We start from the raw sequence: 20,441 nt of genomic DNA, 5'->3' as shown, positions 1-20,441 counted from the left end.
CCTGTCGGGGACAGTCCTCTTTCAGTTGGCCGAAAAGCAATACAGAGTACCGACCTCACTGGCGTCCCTGGGAGGGGTACTCGACAATACTTGACTGGGGACTTGATTCTTCTGCTGGGGGACTTCAACGCTCACATGGGCAAAAAGTGTCAACTGCTGGTGTGGGATTGGGAGGAACAGCCTCCCTGCTCGGACCCGAGTGGTGTTCTATGATTGGACTGTGTGCTGGCTCGTCCCTGAGGAACACCATAAGGACATGAGGGTGTCCGTATAATAACTTCTCCCAGATTCTGAGTAGACCATGCATCATCCCCCGAGCCATCAGACTGTTCAACTCCTCACAGGGGGGGAGGAGGGCCAACAGAAGGACCGGAACATTTTTATAGTTTTATATTTATATTCATATTCTATTTTTAATTTATTCTATTTTATTTCTTATTTTATTATATTTTTATTATCTTTAATAGGTTTAATGGGGTGTAATGGTGGTGGGAAATTTTGTACAGTGCTGTACGTTTCTTTGGAGATGCTAATTTCCCTGATGGACACCCCCTAAAGGGATCAATAAAGTACTCTTGAATCTTGAATCTTGAATCTTGAATGAGTGGTGGACGCCAGAAGTAAAAGATGAGAAACCGTGTGTTTCTCCATAAGGTGACCACAGCAAACGCAGACGCCCTGAATATGATTTTACATACCAAAGTTTCAAACTTACCCGCAGGTATTTTTGTTCACACTGTAGCTGTAGTGGCTTAACGCGTGTTGCTGGTACAACACGAGGACCCACATGCACAATGTTATTCTGGTGTTATGACGCGACACATCGTTAGGCCTGTGATAAACTGTATCGCTACACTTCAGCCAGGGTAATCATGGAAAAGTAGACATGCATGAATTATGGATCCCCTGCACACCTGCAGGTTGACCCTGGGTAACTCACCAGTTTATCGCTATATTAATCTATAACTAATCAATGCACCACACATTTACTTATTAAAAACAGCACTGGTGATACTGGTTGTTATGTCATCGGTAGTTTATAACAATGCTGGTTTTTCCAAGTGGAAAAATGCCCCCTCTCAGAAGTGATTCCTTCCAGTCCACAGGTGAATGATCTGGGACAGGTGACACACCCTCCTAATCAGCCCATCACTGCCTTTTGACATATTTGGCAGTCTCTCAGGAGGAACGGCATTGACTCTTTTCCAGTAACAATTGCGTCTGTAGGCGGGATGTCCCTTATCAGCTGAAGTAAAATACACTTTCCAGTAATTAGGAGATATCTTTTGTTAAGGACACTTAAAAGGGAGGGAGAGGAAAAAACCCAGGAGGAAATCCCTTTTTGTTTTAAACGTCCCACTTATGTCCATAACAATAAACATTAAAACTTAGGGTTAATGTTAAACGTGGACCTGATTCTCTCACAATAGATTAAATTCCCTGGTCAATTTCCCATTTGCAGGAAATAGTTGTGATCTATGTCAGAGATGAATAAAAAGATGAAAGAAAACCTCAGAGTTTGGTGCATTTTGATAAACTAACATGTATAACGGCTAAATCACAGCTCACCAGAAATGTGTCAACTGGAAATATGGAAGGATAATAAACTGTCATCAGTGAATAATTAACCAAGTACATTGATAGCTGGTTATCTTGAAAGTCCACGTGGAAGTCAGCATCTTCATCTGATAAGGTTTTATGTTCCTCATCTTCAATAACTTCTGTCCTGCCAGACAGGTGACCAGACCCCACAAGGGGAGTAATCACACCCATCAACGGTAGCTGTTCCAGAGGTTTGGTGACTTTACGAACCAATAATTGACAATTTCAATGAAAAATGGTCCAACATGGATTTATTTATTCATCCTTCTTAGCGGCGGTTTCAGGAGGATGTCCACTGTCAACGCTGTAAATCCCATCAAGGTAGCCAAGTCTGTAATTAATGAAGACCCCCACCATCATACAGAGGTACTTAAAAATGTTTATTAGTTTTATAAAACAGCATCAGCAAGACCTTGTTTAAATAAAGCACTGGCTGAGTTAAAAAAGATACCAAGTCACAGCAAGATGAGTGAGGGCAGTTGTACAGCTCTGCACCACCAGACGAGTCTCCATCCAACGCTAAAGTCAGAGGTGAAACAACAAACTGACGTTAATGTTCTCACAGACACGGTACAAAGACTGAGGATCCAAAACTGAAGGAGAACCAAAGGAACACCAGGCTAGGCTGGGTTTGACCTTCTAGAATTATCAAATATCTTACAGTGCAAGTGAAAGAGACGTGAATGCACGAGCCCAGATGGGTCAGGAGGTTATAGCTGCAGTAGGAATTACACACGCTGTAAATAATGCAACAAAAACAGGCAGGAAACTGGGCCACATGTGATCTGTACAGCTAATGAAGTCAGTGTGGCGACTACACAAACACAGCCAGTCGTCTACCTCTAACAAACAGCGTATAAATACTTTGCAGCGTTACGTTATTGCCTTCATAAACATCGGTTCATCTGTTAAATTTATAAAAACGGCAACAGCAGTAAACAAAGTTAGTCCTAAATTGTCTTGATGTGACTCCCACTGTTGAAAACCTTAGAAATTAAGCACAGAATTGTACAGTAACTTTGGCTGCGTCCATCTCACAGAGTGATGTTGGGTGCAGGTCACATCTGTCTTTGGTGTGGACATAAGGCTCAAACACGCTCGGGAGTAACAGCGACGTCCGTCTGCTCAGCGGCTGCTTCCTCACACAAGTTTGTCCTCTGGAGCAGAAGGTCAAAAATACTCCCGTTATCCAAACCAAACAGTGCGTTTATGGGAAAACCACACAGCTGTTCCAGATTGTCAGTGCAGCTGAAAACGCTTTGTTTTGAACTCAAATGCATAGTTCCCATTTCATAAATTAATGCATTTCCTAAGTGCCAGAGGTTATTGTCGTTGTCACGCAATTATTTTATTCTTAAAGAAAAAGTGCAGACACCAAATAATAAAATAGCTCCAACTGTTGCGTAACAGTTTTGTAAATTGCTAAAACATTAGCGCTTTTGGCTCGTCTTTTACTTCCCTGGGCGTAACAATACATCCCATAATGGAGCAAAGCTCATCCTCCGTAAGTAAAGCAGAACCACAGCGAGAACACGATTAGAGTAAGAAAACAAGTCAAACTTAACAAAAAAAAGTGCAGAGTTCAAGTTGCTGGTAGGATCAAAAATGTAATTTTTGGGATGATCTTTAGATTATATGGCTCTTTAGTAAAGCTGAAAAGACTGAATGTCTGAAAGACATGAATTCAGTTTAAAGCTTGAAAATCTCACTTAATAATTAGGTTTAATTATTACTGTTTGGGACTCGTTACAGCAGAGCCCAGATTGTTGACAGACACGATTATTCACAGGTTTAAATCGTCATCAATAAAAAGTTCTCTAAATCAAGTGTTTCCTTTAAATATGTCTTTGGGTAAACAAAATTCACTTTGAATCCTACTTAAAAAAAACTTACAAATGTAAACTGATATTCAAAGTTAAAAAAATTGCATGTCTTGTTTTAGATGCAAGTATTCCATCAACACAATATGTGTTTTTCATTTAATACTGAATTAGCATTAGCTCTTAATGAGGTCATTTATATTAGTATCCGACAATTTAGACACAGCTGATTAAGCTTTTTGTCTTGATATTAAATCTGTAACAATTCAGGCAAATATCAAACACGAGTAAAAAGTTCACTTTTTTTTGCTCAGTAATTTCCGTTGTGAACGTCTTCACGAGGCGACGACCTCTGATTCCTCTTAAATGTCCAGCATTTGAACCAGAGCTGCAGCGTCGCTGCAGTACAATGTGGCACTTAAACTGAACCGTGTCCAGTATTGCATTAGAATATGTACAGTAAAGGTCGGAAAATAAATACAACAAATCACGACACTGAAATAAATACCCCAGAAAAAGGTCCCGCTCTCAGCCCATCAACCCGACCGCTGGGTGATCTTTGCTCTCCAGCCAGTCCAGTCCAGCGGAATGAGCCACCTCGCTGGCAGTTTGCTGAAACAAGTGATCGCTCACCAGCTGCTCGGCCGCGACGTTCTGAAACTGCTGCTGCTGGTTGGGGTCAAAGAGAAGGTTCGTGTCCATTGCATTTAAGTCGCTGATGCTACTCGGGAGCTCTGACTTCATTCCTATTTCACAGGAGACGTCGGCGCCGCCAACAGTCAGCCCTGATTGGTCCATGTGCTGGTCGCTGGCCATCAGGCTGTTGTCTATCAGGAGGTCCTTCATCGTGCAGCTGAAGTCCACCTGTGGATGCTGCTGCGCGCTCAGAGATAACAACATGGACCGGGCCTGTCGGTGCGGCTCTGCAGGAGCTGACAGGGCCGAACGGTCCCCCGCGGAGACCACCATTCGATCATTCATCACATTTTCTAGGAGGTAACTTGTCCTCTGCAACTTGTGGGATCCGGAGTCAGGGGCCGTCAGACCGAGCCGGCTTTCTCCTCCAGACAGGCCGGGTTCGGACTCAAGGACCTGGGTCAGGTTTAGGCGTGCGGTGTAGCAGGAGGGCAGGTGACTGACGCCCAAACCCTGCACGGTGTCAGTCAGCTCCCCTTCCAGCTTCCTCAGGAGGACGTCAGAGAGGGTTTCGCTGCTGCACTGCTGGCGGGGAGAGGGCAGAACCTCCGTTTGCATCATAACGTTGAGCGGCACGGAGTGGCTCCTCTGGGCCGCGCCGGGCACCCCGGCGTTCGTCTGGCTGTTTGCAAAAATGCTCAGCATCTCGGGAGTGACGGGGGAGTTAAAGGGAGAGAGGACTGAACGAGGCACGTAGGGAAGACCTCCGGCGTTCCCACCCAGATTCCGCTGATGCACAGCCGGACTTACGCTGCGACATCGCGACGTCATAGAGGGCGCGTTGATGGCTTTGTTATCCAGAGGGGCCGGTACGGCGAACCCCTCCTGCTTACTCAGGTTGGCCATGCTGGCTACCTGCTGCTGCACGGGGGAAATGGGAGTCAAGCGGCCAAAGTGGTTGTCATAGTGCCGAGCGTGAGGGACCGCAAAAGCATGGGGCTTTTGAAAGTGATCACCTATCAGGCCTTGGTAGCCGGGGAGGATTCCCATTCCACCATTTGACTTGTTTAAGTTCCCACTGCTGTTGTAGTTGTTATTCATCCACTCGAGCCTGGTCTTGTCTGGGTGAGTCGCCATCGGCCTCTGCATGGGCTTGACCGGGCTGTTTGAGACCGTGCTGCCGTCGTGAAGCCCCGTGACGCTGGAGTTTATTGGCGTGAATGCAAACGGGTTCCTGCATTCCACTGGACTGGGAGGCACGGTGCTGCTGCAGTTGGAGTGGGGCGTCCCGACTGGGGTGTGACGGCTGCTCCCCAGTGCACTGTCCACTGGAGTTGTGGAGGCCATGTGGGAGCACGGGCTCTCCCCAGCGAGGCCGCGGCTTCCTCCCATCATGTCCGAAGTGGGCGTAGGAGTTGGCGTTGGAGTTTGGATCGGGTTGCTGTGTCTGCTCGCAGTCTGATAGTAAGCGGTCATGTTCTGATGAGCGGCCATTTTGTTACTTTGCATCACAGGCTGGTGGCCTGGAAACGGGACACAGCCTCCGAACTCCTGCAGGTTAAGCTTCATTTGTTCTTCCATCTGTACCAGCTCCTCCACAATGCTGTCCTGAGTGACGTCATCATCAAACTGGAAGTAGTCGGTATCGCTGGGCCCAGGCAGCTGATGTGATGAGGGACCGTGATTGAAAAAGTGTTCAGCTGCAGAGCCGGGCTGAGTGTAAGTCTGTTGTGGAGCTTCCGGCTTCTCTGTGGCTGACTTTGAACGCAGAGCATCGCTGTCACCCGGATGTGTCTGTAGGCCAGGGTTACTGGGGAGAGCATGCACCTTCGTCATTGTGTGGGCCTGTAATGGGTGACTGCATGAGCTGCTGGTTTTCATAACAGTGGAAGTGTTTTTCCTCTGCATTGAACTCTGTGTTTTGGCAACAGAGTAGAAGCCACTGGCTCTGAAAGAGGAAGTGCAGAGTGCATGGGCGTTAGGGGGCGATATCAAGTTCATTTTCATCTCTACCTCCCGGGACGCTGGTGCACTTTCTGGCCTAACCGGAGCTCCCGCCTTGGGGAGGTTCCAAACCCCGGATCCAAAATCAACAGCGCCCTCTGCTGCCTGCAGGGGCATATAGACCCTTTTGACCGGGGAAAGGTCTGGGCTGACACCTGAGCGTTTTCGGAGCGTCTTGGTGGACAAAAGCCCTTTTGATATAAAACAGTTCTGTTCCTCCAATAAGGCGGATCGCTCAGTGTTTGGCAAAGGAAGAGAATTGCTGTTCTGATTCGAGGGAAATAACTGCAAAGTGCTCGCATTACCAACGCTACTATTGCTGCTGCCAGCAGCTGCCAGAGAGTTGGTGTTTGAGAAAGACGTTTCATTGCAACTAGTGCTGGAGAGTTCTTCCACGCTCAGGAAGCCTCTGGTGTGAGGTATGGGCACGCTGGAAGCCCTCTGAACAGCCCCTCCTGCCCTGCTTGTCAGTGCTTCCTGCGCCAAAATTAGACTGCTCTGAGATCGCGCTTGACTGTTTTTGTGTATGGCTTCAACTTCCATTTCAACATCAACGGCATGGGGCTCAGCAGCTTGCCCCGGCCTCGCCACTGGGGCCAGAATAGGGGCTGCGGAATTGCTCCTCATGTTCTGATTGTGGCCGATGTCTTGGCCTCCAGCGGGGATGCTAATGCCTGCAGATGCTGACAGCAGACTGCTATTAGAGAGAGATGTAGTGGAGCAGCTGCTGCTCAGCGCGAGCGACACAGGAGTCATCTTGACTAAACTAACCGGACTGACATGACAAGTGGTCATCACAGTTTTAATGGGACTGTTGCCAATGATCATGGTGGAGGGGGAACGCAACGCTATGGCCGTTGTGGCCGAAGGCTTGGGCAGGATCTGAGCATAGCGCTGTCGAGCAGAGCGCTCTGCGGAGGGACTGCAGAGGATATTTTGGGCTGACGGGGGCCCCTGTTTCAGTGCCTGCACCGGCTGGGTCACCATTTGAATGTTAATGGGCAGCATTTTGTTTTCTGCCATTCCACCTGGACTAGAGGAGATGAACTGGGCGGCGTTTTGCTGTACCTGCACAGAGAAAAGTAAAGTCCCATTCTAAAAAAAAATTCAAGAGCATGGGTTCCAGAATAACTATTTTACAAAATCTGCAATGACTCTGATAATGATATGATGACGTTTTTCATGCACATTTAGATACACACAAGACTTTAGATTGGCTGGATTCAAAGAGTCAGTCTGAAGCCAGCAGGGTAACGCCTCCGACTCACTGTGATGGGACTCGGGACAGCAGCGACCATGATGCCTATGGTGGGCTGGGGTGACTGTGGGGCGGGGCTGGTGCACGGCGCGCCATCATCAGCCTTCTTCATTTGTCCCTCTCCAGGTGGGGGAGAATGTAGCTTCTGCTCTTGTTGCCTCCTCTGGATTTTCCTCTGCAGCTGCTGCTTTGCATCCACGGAAGGTGATGACAGGATGCTCACATTAGGCTGAAAGGAGTGAACCTCAGCAGCTGGTACGAATGCTGACACCGACTGGGAAGCATTTACATCTAAATATAAGAAACAGGGTCATACACTCATTACAAAAGTGTGTTTAATGCCAATATTTAAGCTTAAAATTTACAAGGCTGATATTAGATAGCCCAAAAAGTAACAGTAACAGATTGTTCAAAATATATAAATGTTTCTGTAAAGTTACATTTATGATACAGGACATAATCTTATAAACGTGAAAGACTATCAGAGGCAGCTGTGCCACTAGAGGGCGCCACTTCTCCGTTTCTAAATGAATGAACGCTGACTGGTTCCTACCTGAGGCTGTACTGGCTGTGATGGTGAGAGCTGCCAAAGACTTGTTGCTGATGTAATGACTGTCTATTAGGAAGCGCGCCAAGTCCTCAACAGCATCAAACTGGCGTTTCAGCACCTTTTGGGCCCACTCACACACCAGGTCACAGGCTGCAAACTGAACATCCTCCTTAATGTTGCTCAGCTGTCCTGGTGCCTCGCTGACATCACACTGGAGAGCGAAAAATAAGAATTTTACACATTTATTCTTGACTCTTGCAGGGAGAATGCTGGTAGCTGGCAACAGATAACTGCTATCAGTGTCAACAGAACTTCTATCAGCATTACAGAGCGATACCAGGACTTCTATTTTACTTACATCCTCCCCTTTTTTACAGAAATCCAGACTGGGCAAAGACGGCATCTGAACAAAGGGCCTCTTCCTTAGGCCACTATAGCAATATGTTAGCCGCTGTTAAGGTCAACATTATGGAACATGCTCATCAGGGTAATAAACACACACTGTACTGACAACATGCTGTACCTTCTGTTCTTAATACACTGACACTGGCGACAGTTGGTCCTATATTATTGATGATGATGTATTTGCTGCTCAGGTTTATATTGCTTTAGTCGTTTTTATCATGATGGTTTCGCACATAAAGGATTGTTGTGGCTGAGTAAAACTGGCCATGAAGGTGGCGCCACCTTTAATTTTATAAATAATATCGAATTTCAATAGCTATTTCATGAAGGTCAAGATCACAGTGAGCGCCCCCTGAGGGGCGCCTGTGTTACGCCTCTACTTTGGATGGAGGGAGAAGGACTTCATTTCATTTCCCATCTATATTTAGAGAACTTATGAACCGCAACAGCAGGTGGTTTGAGACCAGAGACAGAGGCCAGACTGCCACAATACATTCCAGGGAAGGATATTTAGATTTTCCCCTCATGCCCAGTCGACGAGCCTTCATGTTCGGGAAGACGTTTTTCATCATTTTTCCAAAGTCCGCAGCACTCAGAGGATGATAATTCAGATTGTCACAGAAGCTCCTGAAACATAGTATAAAACAAATTGGATTAAAGACACAGGAACAATACGCTCGTTACCAATCTGAGGGGGAGAACAACTCGTATATACCCCTCTTGCCCCTCTGACCCAAATCCAATTGAACTATGAATCTGAAATAAATCGACACCTCTCATAATTTAGCAACGAGTGCGATTCGTCATGGTAGAAGAATGAGGCGTGTTCTGCATCTTTCAAGCCTTTTCAGCTCTCTGCTCGGAAGGTGCCAATATTTCTGGGTGGTGCTGTATTTCTGATCTGGTGCCGTTAAAAAGGCACTTACATAACACGGTCCGTGCGTTTCAATGGCTGCCTCAGACTTTCCATTCTAATGTTACCAACACATGCTGTTCTCGGTGATTCCAAAGCCTGCCGGGTCTATTTATACCAACGCTTGTGTAGGATTTGCAGATGAAATGGTCTCAAACTTTAAAATCACTCCAACGAACAGGTGACGATCAGTGATTACGCGTGTAAAGGAAATAAACTGAGGTTTAATTGATTTAATCTGCTGTGAGTGATTTGCGGCGTCGTATTTCCACCTACTTGTATTCATCGTACACCTCCTGCTTTGGGAGAGAGGTTTCTGGGTATTCCTCCAGATGATTGTGGATCCAGCTGAACGCGTGCATCTGCTGGGTGCGACTGGACGACAGGGCACCCTGGTCACTGGACAACAGGCCCCAGGAGGTCACATCAGTAACATTTCACATAATGTCTAAAAATGCATTGGAGTGGTTCACAAATGTCCCGTTCAATATCTAGGTTTGAGAACAGCTCTTTCCTTACCTTTTTTCAACACTACTGCCGGGACCAGAAGGTAGTTTAAGGTACAGGTAGAGCTTTTCGATGTCCGAGAACTTCTCAATATCTTGCTGAGAAGAGAAAGGAGAGAAATGAGTAATTAGCAATTAGTGTTTCTCAAATGGAGCACAGACAGGATTCTACTCATGTGGGCCAAAGGAATCACATCCACCATCCATCCATCCATCATCCATCCATCCATCCACCCACCCACCCATCCATCCATCCATCCATCCATCATCCATCATCCACCCACCCACCCACCCATCCACCATCCATCCATCCATCCATCCATCCACCCATCCATCCATCATCCATCCACCCACCCACCCATCCACCCATCCATCCATCCATCCATCCATCCATCATCCATCCATCCAGACAAACTAAAGAGTGACTGAAAACTTTGTACACCAACCAGTATAAAACCCGGTTAGATTAGAACGGATTGAGACTCATAAAATGCAGATTTATTCTAATGTCTCCTTCAGTGTCTGGCTCCTCCTTGTGTCATTCACTTTTTCATCCTCATTACAACTGCTACCTATGTTGTATGCAAGTGTAATTCCTCAGTAAAGGAGCAGAACAGGGCGCGCTACATGCTGCTAATAACACGTTTCCACCTCTCCTCCGTAAATGAAACACGCACACTCTCCATGTCAGTAACATTCCCCGTGTCCCTCGGGAGGACGGAGCGACAGTGTGCAGCGCCTTTTAACCAGACTCTTCAGAGGCATAAAGAAACATGAGAGTGTGAAGACGGAGCAGTTTAAATTCTGCTGCTTTAACGGCAGCACACGCCAGCGGAGCCATGACAGTATAACATATATATGAAGAATCAATATGCAATAATCACCATGGGAGCATTTCAGGTAACTGGTTAAAACAATGCTGTGTGATAGAGAAACTCTGCTTCCACAGTTCAATGACACCAACAGGAGCTCTCTGGCGAACAGATGAGGACTTTTTTAATTCAGTATCTGAGCCTCGGACTGTTAAGGTATAAATAGATGTTCAACAAATGTATAAATATACTGCATTCATATAAAAGTACAGCAGGGACACAAGAGCGCATCAATGCATACGACATAAATGGCTGCAGACAGACGCACAGCGACAGTGAATGCCCTTCTCCTGGGACGGGCCGAGGGTATATCCCCTTCCAACATGCCTCCACGCTCTTAATTGGCTACCGAGAATAAAATCTATTCTGTTCTTCTCTTCTGATGACCTGTGAACGCTGCAGCACGCTAACGGCTAACGACATCAAACTCTACAACATCCACACAAACTCTGCCTGATCTGAGATACGTGCGTCATTCATTCACATTCTGCATGTCCATAGGATCAATCTGAGGGACCCCCACCCCCCTTACACACCCACCTCCCTGCAGCTGTTACCGTAGTAATGAACAAGAGAGCGTTAGCTAATGAGGTATAAAGTTAATTATTTTAACAATGCTAGTGGTTTGAGCTAGTGTGTTTTGGCTTAAGAGAAGAAGTTTTAAAGTGGCGTTATTCTGTTATGTGTTCAAGGGACCAAAACAAAACTGGATTTAAATGATTTACGCCTTTTTTCTGTGTCAGAATCAGCTCATATGCAACCAATAAGAGGAGGATGTCTGAGCCATAATTTAAATGAATAGACAGTAATTTCAACAGTCAAATATTCAACAGTCAAACTGCTGCTTCCTTGACATGGTGCAGATTCCTGTAAAGTCACTAGTTTTTTCTTACTTGTCTACTCATTAATATACAAAATAACAAAACAATTGAGCAATTAGGAAAAAGTCCATATTTACCGAGGCACAGAAAAAAGAACATCTGAATTTATTAGACCAATATCAGAGTTTAAGCCCCTTCACTGTCCTCCTTTGGGCTGATATCCAACATAAAAGATACTTTTCTCCAAGTTTGAGGCTAATCCTAAAAGCCTCAATCTGGTTTATGACTGTAAATTTCAGATAAGATGTGGATAATTCTAACCTTTGTATAAGAACCTTCATAGCCTCCAACAAATCAAAATTAAAAATAAGGGGGGGGGGGGGGGGGTCATTTAAAAGCAGCATTTAGACTGGAACCATTAATAATACTCACCAGAATATTTTCCACTTTTGAATGAACAGATTTGCTGAAAAACAAAGAGAGAGAATAAATGAGTTTGGAGCTGGTGTAACACGAGTGCTTGTGTCTAAACTGTATTTATTTATAAAGCAGAGGAATGCGTGGTATGAGGTGAGCCTCCAGCATCTCTCACGTCACGTCTCCCAACACCACAAACACATGTTGTCGTATGTAAAGATGGAGGGAGGCCTCTCGGCCCCCTCGTTCCATAGACTCTCCCGTTTAATCCCATTGAAGCCACACTGAAGGAACGCAGCCATCATATGAAGGTACGGAAGAAGACGCGACGCGTTCACCTGACAGCGATTACAAAGACGACCTGCTGCCAAGGAGCGATATGAATAACTCCCCCTGATCTGATTCCTAATCGGACAACAGGTCTGGTTGTTGTTTACTGTGAGACGGAAGGTTAAGTCTCATTTAAGGACTCGACCAGAACAGTTCACTTTAATTTACTGTTACCAGGCGGCCAAAGATTAGCCAGCGATGAAAGGCCGTCGCTAAGCTGTTTGTGGGGCAGATTTAGCAGATATACTGAATGACTCCTGAGACTGCGAGGGGCAAAAGAATGGAGAACTCAAAGTCCTTTAAAGCTGCCCCATTTAGGGCCCACGGAGGCTCCCGGGATGATTCCATCCCCGGATGTAAAGGCTCGGGGGAGCGATGGCCACAGGTGAACTCGCTGAACCTTGACCCGGTTTGCTGAGGTGAACGTCAAATTTGAGGAGCAAGCGGCGGAAAGTTCAGCTCGCTGCCCCCAAGTTCAACCTTTTGACATTTAAGAGCTGTTTGATATTTAACTGATGAGTATTTATGTTCCTTCACATTTACAAGTGAAGAGATTACGACCACGGCCTGAAATAGAAAAATAAAGAAGGCGCTCATTTCCCCCCTCAGTTAGACTTAAAATCATAGAAATGTTCCTGGCTTCTCCTTATTTACGAGACAGTAAACATCTTATTTTCCATTATATTAACAGCTTAAACGTATCAGATGTTCACTTAGCATTTAGGACACCATGTTTCCATACAAAACTTTTAGGATTTTGCGTGAAACTGAACACAATTTTGTATGTAATAATCACTTAACATGACATTCTTGCCTTAGAAAACATTACGAAATGAACTATTACATTCGCACGTTCATCAAATATATCTATATATGTAAAAATGGGCATAGAGCAACACTTTTTATTGGACCGTCAGTTACAGCTGGTTAGTTTTTAACATCCTATTGTAGTAACGTCCAGTGCCAAATCCCTAATTACTCTCCGCTCACCTATCAGCTGATATCTGAGCACCGTGGAACATACTGTAAATAAAGAGCTGCAACATCTGCCCTCATGCAGTTGTGAAGTCACCCTGTGGCTCATCCGTTGCTAAACAACAGGTAGGCATCTTTACATTCAGCACCAAACGGTCACTCCATCTTCAGGTAGAGGTTATGTGATGATGCTCTGGATCATTAGTTTACTGACATTTCACAGGATTCTCCCAACATGAGGTAACTGGTAACCCGGTGACCCTCATTTAAAACCTGGCGAAAGTTGTTGTTGTTGTTGTTGTGCCGGGGCAGTTTAAACCTAAAGCAACACAGGTCTTTGAACGCCTCCTCACCAGATGGAGTTCTTGATCCGGAGCTGCAGCGCGCTGGCTTCGGCGCCCTGCAGCCCGGGGAGTAGGCCGGCCACGCTCCGCTCCCCGCGCTCCGGCTCCGGCTGCTGCGGCTGCGGCTGCGGCTGCGCGTCCTCGTCCATCTCGGCGGCTCTTGGGGACTTTCTTGGCAGGACTGGACGAGAGTACTCACCCGGGGAAGTTAGGCGACATGGACCGGGGGGCTGTGTGGTGCTAGCGGGACAGCAGCGCGCCCTGTTGTTATCGCCGCCCAGTGCGGCTCCGGCATCCCTCGTTTTAAAGACAACACTTGGCAAACGAGTGAAGCCGCGAGACACATAAATCACGGGTCAGCCTCCAGCGCGAGCAGGTGCATGCATTCGGAATAAAAGTAGACGTAAACAGCGACGGGAGCTTAAACGTGCGGGACCTGCGCTGTGATGTGCCCCTCGCGTTATGGGATTTCGCTGCATGTGCAGGGTGAGTAGTGGCTGCGGGGCGTGCGCATGCGCACTGGCGGTCGCTGGAATTAAAAACAACATGCAAGCGCCAGGCAGGAGTCCCGAGTGGACGCGTCCGGCGTGCCTTCAGTGTGCGGCTCCTCACGGATTGTGCACCGACTGGCGCCACGTGGTTGCTGCGAGGGCCACGGTCGCTTTGAGAAGCGGCTTCCGGCCGCTGTTTAACTCAGATTTTCGCTTCCATCCTGCGCGGGCACATTTGCTCCGCTGGAGATTCTAAATTGCCCCTAGAAATGAGTGAAGTGCCCTGTCCGTGGGGCGTTCCTGCCTGTCAGACGGGAGGGAGGGGGGGATAAACTGCTGCGACCCTGATCAGGAATGTGGCGTTAACAGAGAGGTCAATGGGCGGATTTAATAGGATGTTGGACCTGTGAATGGTTCAAATTAAATGAATAAAATTTTGATTGAAAAAGCCACTAAAGGATTCATTTGAGTGTTGTTGCTGGCTCTCGACTGTTATTGATGCAGACTGGTTCTTTGAACCCAAAGAAGGAACTTTGTCACGTTTTGGAAAATGTTTGGATTAGTGATTCACTAAAATGTTTAGACACGCCTAAAGTTTAAAATAAATGACAGGATAATATAGTGACTATTTGTCTGGCAGCTGTATGGAAGCATGAGGGAAATAACGGGTTGGTGCAGTTTTTTTTTTCTATTTTGTACAATCCCTCCTTTTCAACAAAAGTTTGCCATTATTTAGGCTTCGCCTCGGTTTGTCTGCTTACGGCCACCGTACTGTGTGTTTTAAAGACCAAACAGTTGCTACGCAACCAGAACTCCGGGTGGTGATGGCTCCGGCAACTTGCAATAAAAAGGGTCGTCCATCACAGGTCTGTTCCACCACTATTTCAATTTTATTTTAACATAAATTCATTAAAATTGTTAGAGAAGTTAGAGAAGTTTTTCCCCCAGTAAAATCTAAGTCTGTTTTTCCTCCCGTAGACAGTAAAACGTCCGTGTTCCAGCGGTAAAGCTGACAGATCCGTGGGTGCTGATGTGACGCCTCGTGTAAAATCAGCCTGTGGTCCAACCACAATGTGGACCGAGGACCTTCTAACCAAGGAGGAAGAGTACAAGTAAAAGAATCTCACCATCATTCCTTAAATTCAAACAAATAAGTTCGACTTGTGAAAGGATCCGGTTCTAAAACCTCGTGACGTCACTTCCTGTATCACAACGGTGTTTTATATTTACTGCTGGCCAGTTGGGTCATGGAAGTTTGAACTGGACACCAAAAATGCAGGTTTTTCTCTTTCTTTTCCTTCAGACAGATGAATGCAGAGCTGGAAGCCAAAGTGGCCGACACAGTTAAACAGGCTGATCAGCTTATGGTGAGATTCATTATACTGACAAGAGAATCTACACAGATATACTGACAAGTGTTAAACGACCTGCATTTGTGTTGTTGCATTCTGGTCCTGCAGAGGGAACATAATGAAGTGCTGCTCACGGACACCACTGATGAAGAGGAGCCAAGGTAAAACATTTTTCTTTAATGCTGTCCTTAAAATGATGCTAAAGTAAAGGACTGATTATTAATAGTGATTCATTCCTTTATTTATGTTGTAAATTTGTGTTACCGCCTTCAGATTAAAGCATAATCAGCGCAAACTGAAGGATCCCAGTGTGAAGGTACAAGATGACAGCTAAACTTATATTATCTGAGCTGTTCACCCCTGAAAACAGCTGACAGCTGCTCGTTCCTTCTATACTTTTTATACGTTTTCTCAGATGGTGTCTAACAAAGAAGTGACATCAGCATTTAAAAACATGCACATTGGAAAAGAGCCACATTCCAAAACACGGTGAGGTTGATTACTCTCAGGAGCCATTGAGATTTGTTTCAGCATCGGGTTTTTAATGGTTTAAAGTTGTCGCGTTTGACTCCAGAAGCTCCGAAGCGCATCACATTAATGATATAGTGGGATCTCCTGAGCAGCTTCTGGCCAACGTGATCAGTGGGATGGAGGAAGAGGTGGACCATGGGGCGTTTAGCAGAGCTTCAGAGTTTAACGCTGGAGAGAGAATAGGTAGCGTTCACATCTTTGTTTAGACATTCTTGGCACTAGCAGGGTATCAGTAGAACAATTATGGCTTTTTTGAATGGACTAACTGTTATTGTCACTCAAGAATCATAAATAAGAATCATTTTGCGGAAAAATGTTGTTTTTTCTAAACGGTGCATGAACGTCGGCTTTTCATTGGCCTCCAAATTCACTTTGTGTTCCTGTTTTACGCGATAACAGCGGATGCTCGGGTGCACGTTTTGAGGGCAAAAGTACGAATCATGCAGGAAGAACTGGACCAGCTCTCCAGTGAATACTACAAAAAGGTAAAGCTAGACGAACAAGTGTGCATATTTACACTCACACACTCAGATCTACGCCCTATAGAACTCTGCACATGCTGTGTGTCATGTGTGCCCGGTCCAACTGGTCATGTGACATCTGTGTTTTGGTACCACAACACCCACCGTCGGCTGTCGCAGGACGACTTGAATGACAAGCTCAGGGCTACGATCAAGGAGCTGGAGGATGATGGAGCGAAGCTGCAGAAAACAATCAGCATCCAGAAAGTGCAGATTGAGAAGCACAGAGCCTCCGCAGACGAGTCTTCCAGGAACTGCGACGCTCTGAGGCTGGAAGTGTGCGCTCTGAAGAAGGTCCGAAACGACAAGAACCACCGGTTCTCAATGGGACGCAGTTAAAAAATCTGACACGAGAACTTCTGGGTTGTGCAGGAGCTGGAAGATCTGAATAAATCCCACAAGCAGGCGGCAACCAGCCACAGCAGCACAGAGGTGCGTCTGAACAGAGCGCTGGAGGAGCTGGAGAAGGTGAAGGCTCAAATCAACAGAATGAACCAGATGAGCGCGGTGAGGACAAAGCCAGAATGGTCTAAATGATCACACGTTCAAACTGTTCTTCTTAAGTTTGGTGGAGGATGAGTTCTAACTGCATAAACTCTGTCCCAACAAGGACAAGATCGGCGAGGAACATCGGAGTAAAGAGAATCTGCTGGCTGAAAACAAACTGCTGAGGAAACAGAAAGAGGAGCTGATTCTAGCCTTCAAGAAACAGCTCAAACTCATCGACGTCCTCAACAGGCAGAAGGTGAGTTGGGACGTGGCTGCGCCGAAATGCGAGCACCGTTTGAAACGCCCGCCTCGGCCCTGTTGTGCAGATGCATTTTGAAGCTGCCAAACTGCTGTCGTTCCAAGAAGAGGAGTTCACAAGCGCTCTGGACTGGGGACCGTCGTGAAGTCGGAGGATCTGGGGAGAAGCTGCTCAACATAGTGCTGGAAACAAAAAGGTTCGAGTCAGACACGTTGGCACGAAGGCAGAAATACGCAACTTATCCCTTTAAGCCAACATGAACCGTTGGATTCTGTAAAGCACCGAGAAACAATTTTGATTGTAACAGACGCTATATAAATAAAGATTGATTGATTGATTGAGTTGTTTTAATTTAAAACACTGAAACACATTGGACAAAAGTCAGAGATACCGCCGAATTTTAATGACATCCAGATTGATTTTTGACGAAGCTTCTTCCAGGAGTTGAAGTCCTCTCGGTCTAGCGAGGCTTAATTACCACGACGCAACACTGCCATCTAGCGGCGGGATGCGACACGTCGTCCTCTAATCATCCTCCAGGCCATCTTCAGAGAAGACGTCTGCTTGTCGTGCTTCAAAATGTCTTCTAAAGTCTTCATTAAAATGTTGCAGGTCCCCTTCTTGAAGCAGCCCCTGAGAATAAACGATCGTTATACCTTTGTTGATTGAACCATTGAACGTTCCCCCCCAGACGCACCTTGGGGAGGTATCCCAAGAGCTCCTCTGCGTGGCGTTTCAGCAGTTTCTGCCTCTCCTCTTCCACTATCTTTCTACGCAGCGCCTCTTTTTGCTCCTCGATCGCTCTTTCTTGCGCCTCCAGTTCCTTTAAGAGATTTTCATGTAATTATCAACGCAGTTTCTGTTACATTTCAAATAACCAGCTCAGGATCTGCGGACACAAAGTCTGCTGCACCTTCTCAGCCTCCTGCTGCCGTCTCCTGTCTTCTATCAGTCTCTCCACCTCACGTCTGTGCTCGAGTTGCTTTATGCGGCGCCTCTGGGCGTTCATCTGATCGATGCGGTCGTCCTCTGCAAACTTGGCCATCATCATTCTCCTGAAGTGCTCTTCTTCCTCTTTTTCAGCCTGCATTCTCATCTCTTTAAAAGCCGCGGCCTCCTGGTAGGCCCGCTCCATCATCATCCTCTGCCTGATCTTCTTCTCCATCGCTTCCTGTTGGATGAAGGTTTCACATGAGACACCCCCTACGCAGGGATCGGGAGGGGGGCCACCGCGGTCGCCGTTAAATCGCTTACGATTTCTCTTTGTCTGTTCGCCTCCTCTTCTTGCTCGAGACAAAGTTCTAAACGGACCTGCTCCATTTCCTCCCGCTGCCTCTTGTCACCCTCAATCTTCTCAACCATCTACGTTACAAGAAAGAGAAGCACTTGAACGTGTATTTTAGTAAATGTAATAAAAGTGTGAGGTTTTAAGGCGGCGTCTGAACTGCTTTTCGAAGATGCTCCTTGGCCTCTTCTCTCTCTCTCATCTTCTCCATTCGAGTTTCCTCCTCCTGCTGTTTGAGGTTCATGAACTCCACGATGCGTTTGTTCTCGGCCTCCATTCTTTCCCGTTCCGAACATCTCCACTCCTCCTGTCGTCTCTTAAATTCTTCAATTTCCTGCTGGGTGGCTTTGATCTTCTCTAGTTTCATCTGTCTCTCCCTACAAAAAAAGAAAATGGATTTTTAGAAATTGATCATCATTTTTTTTCAGTGTAATTCTCTGGAATTATTTAACTTCTTTCAACACCATTTTCCACCAGGTAAAATTGAATAGCATAATTACTCATTTATAATAGAGGCAATTAAACTAAACAAACGTGTGTGTACTGTGCAACATTTATAACACATAGATGCCTCACATCTGATCTTCCTCATAAATCTTCCTGATAATTTCATCAACCATGAGCTTCTCTTTGAGGAACTCTTCGTAAGCCTCTTGTTTCTTGCGCTCGTTGTCCAGGAGCTGCTGCTCCAGCTCTCTCTGGTACTGCAACATCTGCTCCTGGTGTTGCTGATCCAGCTTCTGCTGTTCACCTGCTGCCTGCTCCTCTTCACTGCTCATTTGACGGGCAAAGTCTTCCTCCTCGCGCTAGTAAAAAGGAAAAGCACAATATTGATGTAAATGCGCAGTCAGGAGGCATCTTATCATACGTGACATTAGCGTTTAGGCCTCAAAACATCTGAAAAAGTTCTCACCATCCTCTCAAACCTCGTGGCCTCCTGCTCAGCAATTTGCGCAGCTCTTTCTTTATTCACATACGCAGACTTAAGCTTGGCCTCCAACTCACGGAGCTCGGGGCTTTTAAAGTAGCGGAGTAAAGGAATTATAACAAGAAAACCACAGCGCATGATTTGCACAGTAACCCCAATTAAAGCAGGGTAACCTACTGCGTACCTATTCTCCCTGATGTACTGCCTCATTTTCTCCTCCCTCTCTCTCTCATTCTTGATGCGGCTCAGCTCTTTAGCTATTCTCTCCTCTTGTTCAAGTCGCTTGGCGTGGTTTACTCTCTCCTCCTCTGCCTGCCAAGAAACACAAAGTAGGGTGACCTGCACTTGAGTTTAGAGCAAGGAGACACAAGGCCAAACAGTTCCTGTTCCTGTCCACGTGATCAGACAGGTGTGACGGACAGGTGCACCTTGAGGAGAGCATCTTCTGTTTGTCTCTCCTTCAGCTCTTCTTGCACCTGACGCTCGTATCTCCTCCTGTGCACGGACTCTTCCTGCAGCAAACTGCTCTGTAGCCGCCTGTCTCTGTCCACTCGCTGGGCCTCCTGTTGCCTGTCCTCTTCCTGTCTCCTTCGCTGCCACATCAACCTTTCCTGTCGGTGTCGACTCTGAGCAATAAACGTTACGGGAGGACGAGAAATATTTTAAACGAAAGCACAGTAGTCTGGTAAGAGTAGCACTGTGTTTGTAGCTTTTAAGCTAATGAGGAACATTAGCTTTGACCGAATAATTATAAATTACCATATTTCCAGTGTTTTTCGTCGAGGTGAGTTCCCTAACCTATCCCACTTTATTATTTTCTAAATCGAAACTTTAAAAAGTAACTTTAATTCAACTTTTCAGGATAATAAATTAGCCATCGCTAACTAGGTGTCGCGCGGCGTTTCGTTGTCTTGGTAACGAGGCGGTCTCTTGGAACTCTTCTTCTTTTGTTGCATCATGGCAGGTTACCACCAGTTTCAGGGAGCATTAGCGCCACCTACTGGGGATTTAGAGCAGTTACAGTCTATGTCAGAGAGGGGAAAGTCCCAAAACAAAAAGGAAACCTTAGATCCTTCCAATTAATCCTGTGTTCTGTGGAAAGCGTTTGCTCTCTCCACTGCTGCCTTCAATT

General features: G+C 46.2%; 3 protein-coding genes and 1 long non-coding RNA gene across 7 annotated transcripts; 2 read left to right on the top strand and 2 right to left on the bottom strand.

Moving 5' to 3' along the window:
- Positions 1-1,963: 1,963 nt before the first annotated feature.
- On the bottom strand, positions 1,964-13,728 carry LOC101073839 (DNA-binding protein RFX7). 2 transcript variants are annotated; one of them, XM_029845955.1, is made up of 10 exons: positions 13,463-13,728; positions 11,820-11,853; positions 9,708-9,793; positions 9,465-9,587; positions 8,786-8,902; positions 8,229-8,313; positions 7,874-8,081; positions 7,331-7,611; positions 3,931-7,130; positions 1,964-2,759 (listed from the first exon to the last, which is right to left on the bottom strand). In XM_029845955.1, exons 1-9 carry the CDS (start codon positions 13,600-13,602, stop codon positions 3,951-3,953), a joined length of 4,254 nt encoding a protein of 1,417 aa, XP_029701815.1. In that variant the 5' UTR covers positions 13,603-13,728; the 3' UTR covers positions 1,964-2,759; positions 3,931-3,950. The 2 variants fall into 2 exon arrangements, with proteins under 2 accessions (XP_029701815.1, XP_029701814.1); XM_029845954.1 differs by having other exon boundaries at positions 1,964-7,130.
- On the top strand, positions 7,025-8,362 carry LOC115251952 (uncharacterized). The gene is made up of 4 exons (XR_003890435.1): positions 7,025-7,144; positions 7,257-7,370; positions 7,447-7,575; positions 8,248-8,362. It is a non-coding gene; the product is annotated as an uncharacterized lncRNA (long non-coding RNA).
- A 101-nt stretch (positions 13,729-13,829) lies between the features above and the next one.
- Positions 13,830-17,427, top strand: tex9 (testis expressed 9). 3 transcript variants are annotated; one of them, XM_029845959.1, is made up of 13 exons: positions 13,830-13,939; positions 14,731-14,810; positions 14,923-15,056; positions 15,248-15,311; positions 15,405-15,457; positions 15,570-15,612; positions 15,712-15,785; positions 15,871-16,010; positions 16,227-16,312; positions 16,469-16,642; positions 16,721-16,855; positions 16,959-17,093; positions 17,164-17,427. In XM_029845959.1, exons 1-13 carry the CDS (start codon positions 13,900-13,902, stop codon positions 17,239-17,241), a joined length of 1,236 nt encoding a protein of 411 aa, XP_029701819.1. In that variant the 5' UTR covers positions 13,830-13,899; the 3' UTR covers positions 17,242-17,427. The 3 variants fall into 3 exon arrangements, with proteins under 3 accessions (XP_029701819.1, XP_003970090.2, XP_029701820.1); XM_003970041.3 differs by having other exon boundaries at positions 13,910-13,939; positions 14,927-15,056; XM_029845960.1 differs by lacking the exon at positions 13,830-13,939 and adding an exon at positions 14,267-14,317.
- On the bottom strand, positions 17,426-20,248 carry mns1 (meiosis-specific nuclear structural 1). The gene is made up of 10 exons (XM_003970040.3): positions 20,069-20,248; positions 19,738-19,935; positions 19,494-19,621; positions 19,295-19,397; positions 18,958-19,187; positions 18,542-18,758; positions 18,351-18,458; positions 18,010-18,267; positions 17,794-17,919; positions 17,426-17,729 (listed from the first exon to the last, which is right to left on the bottom strand). Exons 1-10 carry the CDS (start codon positions 20,069-20,071, stop codon positions 17,622-17,624), a joined length of 1,479 nt encoding a protein of 492 aa, XP_003970089.3. The 5' UTR covers positions 20,072-20,248; the 3' UTR covers positions 17,426-17,621.
- Between the last annotated feature and the right edge of the window lie 193 nt (positions 20,249-20,441).

Source organism: Takifugu rubripes, chromosome 13 (assembly GCF_901000725.2).
Source record: "Takifugu rubripes chromosome 13, fTakRub1.2, whole genome shotgun sequence".
NCBI classification, from domain to species: domain Eukaryota; kingdom Metazoa; phylum Chordata; class Actinopteri; order Tetraodontiformes; family Tetraodontidae; genus Takifugu; species Takifugu rubripes.
This window is presented reverse-complemented; position numbering and strand designations above follow the sequence as displayed.

Excerpts from the sequence above, each read along its gene's own strand:
- LOC101073839 (XM_029845954.1), bottom strand. The coding sequence starts at position 13,602 with ATGGACGAGGACGCGCAGCCGCAGCCGCAGCCGCAGCAGCCGGAGCCG. Across the intron at positions 9,794-11,819 it reads CAAAAGTGGAAAATATTCTG|CAAGATATTGAGAAGTTCTC; the intron begins GTGAGTATTATT and ends TTCTCTTCTCAG. Across the intron at positions 7,612-7,873 it reads CACAGCCAGTACAGCCTCAG|ATGTAAATGCTTCCCAGTCG; the intron begins GTAGGAACCAGT and ends TCTTATATTTAG.
- tex9 (XM_029845959.1), top strand. The coding sequence starts at position 13,900 with ATGTGCCCCTCGCGTTATGGGATTTCGCTGCATGTGCAGG. Across the intron at positions 14,811-14,922 it reads AAAAGGGTCGTCCATCACAG|ACAGTAAAACGTCCGTGTTC; the intron begins GTCTGTTCCACC and ends TTCCTCCCGTAG. Across the intron at positions 16,313-16,468 it reads CCAGTGAATACTACAAAAAG|GACGACTTGAATGACAAGCT; the intron begins GTAAAGCTAGAC and ends CGGCTGTCGCAG.
- mns1 (XM_003970040.3), bottom strand. Across the intron at positions 19,622-19,737 it reads CAGAAGATGCTCTCCTCAAG|GCAGAGGAGGAGAGAGTAAA; the intron begins GTGCACCTGTCC and ends GTTTCTTGGCAG. Across the intron at positions 17,730-17,793 it reads TCTTGGGATACCTCCCCAAG|GGGCTGCTTCAAGAAGGGGA; the intron begins GTGCGTCTGGGG and ends GTTTATTCTCAG.